This window comes from Psammomys obesus, unplaced genomic scaffold (assembly GCF_907164565.1).
Source record: "Psammomys obesus unplaced genomic scaffold, mPsaObe1.curated_primary_1811, whole genome shotgun sequence".
Lineage (NCBI taxonomy): Eukaryota > Metazoa > Chordata > Mammalia > Rodentia > Muridae > Psammomys > Psammomys obesus.
The window spans coordinates 128,377-139,697 of NW_026585587.1; the positions used below are offsets into that span (position 1 = coordinate 128,377).

Here is an 11,321-nt window from a genome sequence, read left to right on the forward strand (position 1 = left end):
AGAGATACAAAAACTACAAGAAACACATGAATTTGGTTATAAAATAAAGAAGCAGAAGTTGAAAAAAAACAGGATATTTCTGGAAAGAGAGACTCCTCTTACAGATTTTTATAAACTAGAAAATACAAGTTACATGAGTAGAATAATAATGACTTTTCTAAACTGAATGGGTAAGTAGGAAGTTACTATAGCAACGGGAGATTGGGCAACTTTTATTTCTATAGAATAACAACTATTTTCAGTATAGAGTTAAAGGAAAATGGGATGGTTATTTTATGCAAACAAAAAGAGTTTGGTGGGCCTTAATGACATAATCAAGATAGTGAAAATAAAAGAGATTTCTTTTTATACAATAAGAAAAAATAAACAGCACTTGACAATTCATGTGGTTTGGAAACTAATGAAAAGATAGTCATAAAATGAGTATGACTGTATGAAAGTCAGGGAGGATACTGACTGAATGTTGATAGTACGTCATGTACCAGCTTGTTGGGGGGGGTATTTTTAAGAAAGAACTTTAACTTCCCACTATTTGGAGAACTAGAAGGTTGAACTCAATGTTTTGATATAGTTGCTTTATTCTGAGGCCTATCAGCTTGTCCATCTTTCATGGAGTCCCCCTTTGCCTTGCCACTGAAAATGCTTATATTTTTTTCCTTACAGAAACACCAGTCATTGTGGAGTAGGATCAACTTTAGTGGCCTTATTTTAACTTAAATACTTTCTTAGATTCTATGTGTGAAATACAGTCATGCTCTGAGGTCCGGAGGGTTAGAAAAAGCTCAGCATATGATTCTCAAAAGAGATGGCCTCATGGCTCAATAGGTGATTCTTAAAAAGTGGGAGAAGATAAAGCTTCTGAGGGGAGAGTCAATGTGGGACCAAGAGAGATTAAGAATAGGGAGTCACAAAGTATTATTAATTACAAAGAACAACACTCAAGAGAAACTGGGAATCTTGGCTAAGTGAAATGTTGAAATAAAAAGACTTTTGTGGGGAAAGGAATAGATGCGAAGAATAATGAGATCAGAATTTTGAGTTATCCATACACCTGGGGGATGAGAAATGGAGCATCTCAGATGAAAACCTAAGTAGGAAAAACTATATATAAAGAGGCTGACTAGAGATCCACTGTCCTCTAAGTGAATGTATTTGATACTAAAAGGAAAATAAGCCAGTGAAGTTGACACAAAGCACTGTGAGAAGAGAGTAAATAGCCAGGTCAATGCCCTGTACTGTGTTATGTTCTAATTAGGGTCACTTTACATCTCTCCCTTTCCACCGAGCTGACCCACAAAATTATACAGGCAAGCCCACACTTATAACTTAATACATTCAATTTTTAAAAACTGTGCAATTCTGTCAAAGGCTTTTTGCACAAAACACCTTCAAGTCTCTTGTACGTAAAAGATAAAAGGAGGAAGAGTGGAACATCATTTAAATAACACCAAAGAAGCACAAAAACACCATTGCAGTTTATCCTCAGAATCACTTTAAGCACAGACATATAAAGAGGTGGTGAGCTAGTTAAAAGAAAGGGCAGAAGATGGGTAGAAATCCCTAGTAATGCCTTATTATTATCCCCCAGGTAGCTGTTTTCTAATAAGAGACAAAAATGTGTGTAGATTTGGATGAGAGGGAGGATGAGGAGGAACTGAGAGGAGGCTGCAAAGGGAAAATCACACTCATGATTTAAAAAATGACAGCCTACAGATTGGGAAAGGATCTTTATCAACAATCCTATATCTGACAAGGGGATAATATCTAAAATATGTAAAGACCTTAAGAAGTTAAATACCAAAAAAAAAAAAAATAAAATAAAAATCAAGTAATCCAATTAAAAAATCGGGTACAGAGCGAAACAGAATTCTCAACAGAGGAATATCAAATGGCAGAGAAACACTTAAAGAAATGCTCAACAACATCCATAGTCATCAGGGAGATGCAAATCAAAACAACCCTGAGGTTTCACTTTACACCCATCAGAATGGCTAAGATAAAAAAACTCAAGTGACAACACATGTTGGAGAGAATATGGAAAGAGGGGAACCCTCCTCCATTGCTGGTGAAAATGAAAATGTAAACTTGTACAACCACTTTGGAAATCAATCTGGTGCTTTCTCAGAAAATTGGGAATAGTGCTACCTCAAGATCCAGCTATACCACTCCTAGGCATATATCCAAAATATGTTCAACTATACAACAAGGACATTTGCTCAGCTATGTTCATAGCAGCTCTGTTCATAATAACCAGAGTCTGGAAACAACCTAGATGACCCTCAATGGAGGATTGTGTTACATTTATACAATGGAATACTACTCAGCTATTTAAAAAAAAAAAAAAAAAAAAAGGAAATCATGAAATTTGCAAACATATGGTGGGAACTAGAAAAGATCATTCTGAGTGAGGTATCCTAGAAGCAGGAAGACATTCATTGTATATTCTCACTCATAAGTGGATATTAGCAATACAATATAGGGTAAACATACTAAAATCTATACTCCTAAAGAAGCTAAACAACAAGGAAGACCCTAGAGAAGATGTTCAATCCTCATTCAGAAGGACAAAAGCGATAGACGTCAGAAGCAGGAGAGGACAGGGAACAGGACAGGAGCCTACCACAGAGGGCTCTGAAAGACTACTGATCAAGGTATCAGAGCAGAGGCTGAAACTCATAGCCAAAGTTTGGGGAGAGTGCAGGGAATCTTAGGAAAGTAGGGGGAGATAGAAAGACCTGGAGGGGACAGGAGCTCCAAAAGGAGACCAACAGAGCCATAAAAACTGAACCCTGGGGGTCTTGAAGAGAATGCATGGAGAGGACCTAAAACCCCTGCTCAGATGTAGCCCACACACTCAGTCTCCAAGTGAGTTCCCTAGTAAGAGGAGGAGGAATTTTCTCTGGCATGAACTCAGTGGCTGGCTCTCTGATCTCCTCCTCCTGCGGTGTGTACTCTTGCCAGGCCACAGAGGAAGACAATGCAACCAGTCTTGATGAGTCCTGATAGGCTAGGGTCAAATAGAAGGGGAGGAGGATCTCTTCTTTCAGTGGACTAGGGGAGGATCATAGCGGGAGGAGGGTGGAATTGGGAGGAGACAAGGAAGGGGGTCACAGCAAGGATACAAATTGAACAAATTGTAATAAATGATAATAACAAGAAAAATTTTCTAGCAAAAATTTCTAATCCCAAATAAACAAACAAAAAAAAAAAAACAATTAAAAAAAAAACACAAAAAACTTCAGATCATATGCGAGAGTCAGATGCACTGGGCTGAAATAAAGAATTTTGTTGGGGAATCAAATCAGTAAGATTAGAACTCAGAAATGAGCATAATTTTTTTTTTCCTATCTCCTCAGGTCCTCCTCCAGACATCTAAACATGACGGTTTTACTAGTTTCTGACTAGCAGGATCAACATTGCCTGTAAATCTTCATTTTCTACCTCAGACCTCCTAAATACGATTTTCAGTAAGGGCACTGGGAATCTGAGCTTTGATAGCTCACCCACCAATTTTGATTCATGCTAGGACTTAAGAGTTACTAGGACTAAATATGGATTTTGTTTTCTATTTTTTTCTCTCCTGTGACAAATTTAGTTGAAAGCCAACACTGAAGGCACACGATCTCATTATTCATTTCTCTTCATCTAAGTCCACAGAGCAGGTGTCTTCTGAAAGACTGCTTTTTGCTTAGTGTGTTTTCAGCCAGAACTGTACTAGACACTTTCTGAAAAGCTAGAGTTTACTAGGAGTTGTTGACACTCACGCTTCTTACTGAGAGATGGAGTTCTCCAATTGGACCACTGCTCAGGAGTTCATTTTTTCTGCTTTCCCTTGCTCCTGGGGAGATTCTGTCATCTGCTTCATCCCACTGCTCTTCATCTATGCTTTCATTATTGTTGGAAACCTTGTTATCATCACAGTGGTCCAGCTAAATGTGCACCTCCACACACCCATGTACTTTTTTATCAGTGCCCTGTCTTTTCTGGAGATTTGGTACACCACAGCCACCATCCCCAAGATGCTTTCTAGCTTGCTGAGTGAAAGAAGGAGTATTACCTTGAATGGTTGTGTCCTGCAGATGTATTTCTTCCATTCCACAGGCATCAGTGAGGTTTGTCTCTTGACAGCTATGGCCTTTGATCGCTACCTGGCCATCTGCAGCCCTCTTCATTATCCTACCATCATGACTCCTAGGCTGTGTGCCCAACTGACCCTAGGTTGCTGTGTCTGTGGCTTTCTCACACCCCTCCCTGAGATTGCCTGGATCTCTACATTGCCTTTCTGTGGCTCTAATCGTCTTGAGCACATCTGTGATTTCCTTCCACTGCTGCGCCTGGCCTGCACAGATACCCACACCATCGTCATAATTCAGGTGGTGGATATTGTTCATGCTGTGGAGATCATTACGGCAGTGATGCTCATTTCCACGTCCTATGTTGGTATTGTGGCTGTGATTCTGTGCATCCGTTCTGCTGAAGGCCGCCGCAAAGCATTTTCCACCTGTGTCTCTCACCTTACAGTCTTTTTGCTCTTCTTTGGCAGCGTGGCTTTCATGTATCTTCGCTTCTCTGCTACCTACTCCTTGTTCTGGGACACTGCCATGGCTCTGGCCTTTGCAGTTCTATCACCCTTCTTCAATCCCATTATCTATAGCCTGAGGAATAAAGAGATAAAAGAAGCCATTAAAAAGCACATAGGTCAAGCTAAAATTCTCATTCATAAGAGCAGGAACCTCACATAACATCTCTTCCTTGGGAGGGCCTGTTTTTTATTCTCTTTTATTCTCACACCTCAGATTTTTTTATGACCCTATTACTGAAACTTGTTTCCTAAATGTCCCTGATACACCAAATTTACAAAGAAACTAAATTATGCATATTATATATTATTTATCTTATCATGTGTTCGTGTGTGTGTGTGTCCAAGCATGGAGAATGCACATGTTTATGAGTGACGAGGCTAGAAATAGACATTAGATGTCTCCTTCTATTGCTTCCCTACCTTAATTTTCTGAGACAGTGTGTCTCAATGAATCAGGAGTTCATCCACTGACTGAACTGGCTGGCCAGCAAGCCTAAAAATCTATCATGTCCCATCCCAGCTGCTGGGCCCAGCTTCTGGAAACTTTTGTAAATTTAATAGATTCTTTTTAATATTTATCCAATCCATCGTATTTTGTGTATGACTTCAATTGTACGTTACGCCACTCCAGTTACGAGTAGTGACTTCGTCTTGCTGAAGTTATCTTGATAAATACTTTAATTTTAACATAACCTGAACAGTTATTTGAAGATTTGGAGTGAAGCTCAGTTGATAGAGTGCCGGTCTAGCAAACATGAGGCTCTGGGGGTGATCTTCACTCAGTACAAATAATAAACAACAAAAAAGAATGACAGCAAAGCTGATGTGGCAGTGCTTACCTTTAATCCCAGAACTTGAGAAATAGAGGCAGGCATATCTCTGTGAGTTTAAGACCAGTCTCTACTTAGAGAGTTCCAGGACAGCCAGGACTACATAAAGAGATCCTTGCTGATTGAGACTAAGTTAAGTTAGAGTCTTCAGCTCCACAAGGACCAAAGATATCTGGGCACAGGGTCTTTTCTGAGACTGACATGCAACCAAGGACCATGTATGAATGTAAGCCAGAACCTCTGCTCAGATGTAGCCTGTGGTAGCTCAGTAACCAATTGGTTTCCCATAGTGAGGGGAACAAGGACTATTTCTAACAGGAACTCAATGGCTGGCTCTTTGGCCTCCCCACCCCCCAAGGGAGGAACAGTCCTGTTAGGCCACAGAAGAGAGCTTTGCAGCCAGTCCTGAAGATACCTGATAAAACAGGACCAGATGAATGGGGAGGAGGTCCCCCCTATCAGTGGACTTGGCAAGGGGCAGGGTGGAGATGAGGGAGGGAGGGAGGGACTGGCAGGGAATGAGGGATCGGGACACAGCTGGGATACAGAGTTAATAAAATGTAACTGATAAGAAAAAAATAAAATACAAAAAAAGGCAGAGGGAACACTCCATAAAGCATGTTACTTTGAAGAAATAATTATAATAAATTTATTAAAAATGAAAAAAAAACTACGCTTTCTCTATCATGCCACTGTGTATAGAATTGAAGGACAACCTTAACCTAAAGACTGAATATTTGAATTTTGATCAAGAATCAACGAAGTTAAGTTATATACCAAATAATCATTTTTTATAATAAATTAAAATACAACCTTTTTTTCAGTATGCTCTTGTGTCATGCATATTAAGCAATGTATATTAGTTCTATAAATGTCTGTTGAATTAACAAACCAGCAATATCACACCAAATTTTGATTATAAGCCAACATAATGAAGAGAAATCTATATTCAAGACACTTTTTCCCATTGGCTTTAATAATTCCATATTCTTTATGCTACAGTGTTGTGGATTTCCTCTTTGGCAAGCATGTTTCAGAAAGTCATTTTTTTGAGGACCTACACTTTAGTTTGGATGGAAGGAAGCTCATAACTCTGTATATACTGACAAAATATTACCCCTCTTTCTTTCATGAACACAAACCCTGTAGTTGACAGCCTGCTTTCCTTGCTTCTGTACTATAAGCTTTCACTTTATTGCTAACTTATATAGAAAGTCAGAAGTAAAAAGGAAGGTCTTACATTTCAACAGTTAATGCCCTTTATTGTTGAGCTCCACTGAAGAAAAGGAAGAAAATGATTGTGCTGTGAGGAGAAGTCAAAGGAAGACTACACAGGATACTTTATTTTGGAAAGAAGAGAAAAACGAAGAAGGAATTCAGGCAATAGTGCTGGACCATATGATTATTTTTTCTTTCTGAGAATGTGTAACCTCACTTAACATTATGAATTCCAAGTCATTGTATTTTCTTGAAACTTGTGATTTCACAAAATTTGCAGGAAAATTGTGTATTTTTAATACTCCTTACATATAAGTTAATATTTTTGCAGTATCATTATAAAAGTGACACTTAAGACTAAGTACTGTATAAAGAAATTATTTCATGTACTTTTCTGACCACTACATTCTTAAATTTTTTTAATATGTAACTATATTTTAGACACAGACAATGCCTTTAGAAACTAATATAGCTAACTCTTACTTGTACACTTTACTCCATTGAAGCCACCCCTTCCTGATCCCCACAAAATGGGTTATTTCTTAAAGTTTAAATATTACCAGTTTGCTACCCTAACTAAGAACCTTCCACAGTCACTAGAAATTATTTTAGCACTTTCACTAACATCTGTGTGTTTGTGTATACATTGTAAATACAATCTTCATGAGTACATAGAATTTAAGACACATGCTTTCTGACTTGGATATAATGGATGTTACTAATGCATTCTCTGTTGACATTGAACATACTTGTTTAACAAAAGACTCATTGAATTTATTAACACAATATTGTAAAAATAAAATAGCAATGTGATTCCATACTTATATTTCTATTTTTATAGTAATGCAATTTTCTACTTATTGCACATTAATATTTTTAAGATACTGTACTAATTGTCTCTTATATATTGTTTTTGGGAATAATTTTCAATATTAATTTTATTATTTCTGTTTTAAGAGGGACAAAATTGGCTTATGGTAGTTAAGTGACTTGACTAAGTGTATTTATTTTACAAAAAGCTAAGCTATAGTTCAACTCAAATCTAACCTTCTGCAGAAGCTTTGCTTTAACCACCATGAAGTATTTTCTAATACTCCTGCTTTGAGAAAGCTGAGAAGTACCATATTACCTGGAATATTAATCAGTTGACTGAGGCTCTATTTGATCTATCTTGATGGGAATCACAAATAGTCAAGGTATTTGATATGCCCTGAGGTATGTCCAGGGACCCACGATCTCCCAGCCCAAACGCTTATGGCTCTGGATCTTAAGAACTAGGAGCTTGTAGCTCCAAGCTTCGGAGTTCAGAAATGTTTGTTTCTTGCTGTTTAAGTCAGAGGCTACCTGCAATGGTTCTTGAATCCCAGTGCCATGCACTCACTGAACAGTGACCCACAACTCATTGGAAGTTGGTGATGGCCAGTGAAACGGATTTAAAATTCTACTCGTTAAAATCCTCAGGTCTTGGGTTCACATTATGATTTTCAGGTCTTGAGTATCAAGACCCTCTCTGTTCTTGAAGGTTGGCATATCTGTGGGCATTCTGCTCTCTTCCAGAGATCAGCACCTGCAATCTCTCATCTTCAGCAGTTTACAGCTTTCTGCCTCTCACACTCATAGCTTTCTGCCTGCTCTTCCTTGTCTTCTGCCATTTTTGTCTTCATGGTCCCTGCTCCTTAATGTCTCTATTCCCCTTTGCTGGAGGTTTTTCAATGCCTTCTTGTTGCCACTATTACTACTTCTCAGAGGATGCTTTTGCTGATATCACTGCCTGCTCTTTGTGTTACCAGCTTAACATTCTCTACCAATTACACACATCACACCAAAGCAGGGAAAAATCTGTCTATTGAGCTGAATCTCACAAAACAAACAGAATGGGCTGACTTTTGGCTCACTCAATAAAGGAACTGGAAAGCCTGATTTACAGAGGAAATTGTATTTGTGTCAATCAACAAGGCTCCATTAGTCATAGTCAGTCCTAGATATCTCACTAATCATTTGCTTCTTACCGAGTTACTGAGGAAGTATTTTCCTTGACTGATGATAGGTTCAGAGTCACCTATGTTTTCAGAGGCTTATCTTTATTTCAGGGCTCTTTCTAAAACCTACATATTAAGTAAAATTTGTACATAGCTATCGTGACTGGAGAAAAGTCTTCTAAACAGACATTATAGCTTCAGTATTCATTGCACCTGGAGTCAGGCTGTTACAATAGCATCTGTCCAAGCAAGGTCTTCTAAAACAGACATCATGACTACAATATTCATTGCACCTGCAGTCAGGCTGTTATAATGGCATCTGTCCAAGCAAAAAACAAATATCTCAGTTAATTGTTCTCTGTTTGCTTAATGTAATCAGGCATATAAAAAATTCTAATCATGGTCAATCAAAGGTTCAAATCCACCCATCCCCCAACATTTAGTTTTATTTGAAGGAAAAAAAATGGCCTTGCAATACATTTCTCTCATTAATATTAGCATTTGCAAAGTTATGTAGCAGTGTGTAACTGCTTACAAGGTGCACCTAAGAGGGTTGTGCCCCTCTAAACTCTCCTGAGGCTACATTAGAGAAGTGGCGATTTGGAATATCTGGGCCTCACTAAAACATTGTATCTGTTACTTTTCTATTGCTGTTGTGAAATACCATGACCAAGGCAACTTATAGAAGAAAGAGCTTATGGTTTATAGTTCCAGAGTGTTAGAGTCCATGATAGAGGAGCAGAGGAGGTAGGTGTCAGGCATGGCGGCTGGAGCAGTAGCTGAGAATTCACATCTTAAACCACAAGCATGAAGCAGAAAAGGTAAATCAAAATGGCTTGAGTCTTTATATTCTCAGAGCCTGCCTCCAGTGAGATACCTCCTCCAGTGAGGCCTCATTTCCTAAATACCCCACATAGTACTATGACCTATGGATCACAGATTTTGCAAGACATCTTATTTAAATCACCACAAACACCGAATGAGGAAACCATTCCTCTCTTGAATTTTTTTGGCCTGTGGCATCTGGTAGGATCTTTGCCTGACACCCATTATAAATTAAGACTATTTAAACTTTTATATATGTGTACCTGTGTATTTGGGGGAGCTTCTACAGTAGTAAGCTTCCATATGACACTTTTCAAACATTTTCAGGTTTTTTTCCCCTTTATTCCTCTTCTCCTTTTTCATTCCCCACCCTGATTTAACTCTTCCTGCTTCTCTTATCCTCTTTAACTCTTTATACCACAGCATTCTTTCTTGGCTCTCTTGAAATGTCCCCCTTCCTATGAACCAACTCCAGTAGGTACTCCATGTCGAACACACATGTCTTAAGATTCAAGGTTAACACCCACACATAAGAGAAAGCATGAACACTCTGTTTATTCTTCTGGGTCTGGGTTAGCTCACATAGAGTGATCATTTCTTCCTCCAACTAGTTACTTTCAGCATTCATAATTTCATTTTTTAACAGCTAGATAATATTCAAATATGTAAAAAGTGCACATTTTTATTATCTATTTACCAGTTGAGAGAAATTTGAGCTGTTTCCATTTCCTGGTTATTGTGAATAGCACAGCAATGAACATGGATGGGCAGGTATCTCTAGAGTAGGAGAGACTCCATTTGGGAAAATGGTCAACCTTGGTCAGATACATTTCTGTTCATCATGGCAGCAGGTAGTGGAGGGATACCTAAGTGGCCAAAGTGCTGAGAATAATAAAAAAAAAAAAGTGAGTACTTAGACCTAAATAGACCATTTATATTAGCCCCATCCCACCAAGGCTCAATGAACATGGAATACAAGTAGGTGGGAAGAATGGAAGACCCAGAGAATGATGGGTGGTACTGTGAAAATATGTACACTTCTGGCCCTCACACTTACTTATACTAGATGTGAATACAGCATCTAGTCTTACTTGTATAAGACCCTCATAAGACCAAACCAGCCAACATTCCTGCATAGATTGGACAGATATCTCCATAGCTTGCTCCTTACCGAGGAGGTATTTATTGTCGAGTTTCCAATGAAGGGGAGACCATTCTTCTTGGAGGATGAGAATAGGTTAAACAACACATATTTATTTTCTCATAGGTCTAGACGTTAGAGAGTCTAAGATGAAGGTAAGAGGTAATTCAATTCTTGGTGAAGGTTCTCTTTCAGGATTGTAGATGTTCACCTTGTTTGTTTCCTCACATAGGAGGGAAGGAGGGAGAGAGGAGACAGAGAGAGAGAAAAAAAGAGAGAGAAAGAAATAGAGAAAGAGAGAGCCACTGTATCTTTCTGATAAAACCTGCTTTTTTCAATTTTTAAAATGGTTTATATTTGTATGCATATGTACTTGAGTGTGTGTGTGTGTGTGTGTGTGTGTGTGTATGTGTGTGTGAGTGAGTCTGTGTATCACTTGAGTGTAGGCTACTAAGAATGCCAGAATAGGGTGTCAGATTGCACAGCACTGTAGTTACAAGCAGTTATAGTTGCCTGATATAGGTGCAGTGAACCAAACCTAGGTCCTCTGCAAGAGCAGTTAGTGTTTTTAACTGCGGAAACCATCTATCCAGCCCCAGATTTTTTAAAATTACATATTCACAGGCTGTAACAGGCTGTAGATTGCCTATATAAATATATTAGTGATTAGTGTAAGTTCAGCTCACAAATTTGGTTAAAAGAGGGTCACAAAAATTTGGTCCTAACATGGAGTTAATTCATAGCTT

The 11,321-nt window shown here is 38.5% G+C and overlaps 1 protein-coding gene across 1 annotated transcript; it reads left to right on the forward strand.

Moving 5' to 3' along the window:
* Positions 1-3,779: 3,779 nt before the first annotated feature.
* LOC129678726 (olfactory receptor 6K2-like) lies at positions 3,780-4,742 on the forward strand. Its single transcript, XM_055609609.1, has one exon. The coding sequence runs from the start codon at positions 3,780-3,782 to the stop codon at positions 4,740-4,742; it is 963 nt and encodes a 320-aa protein (XP_055465584.1).
* Positions 4,743-11,321: the final 6,579 nt, after the last annotated feature.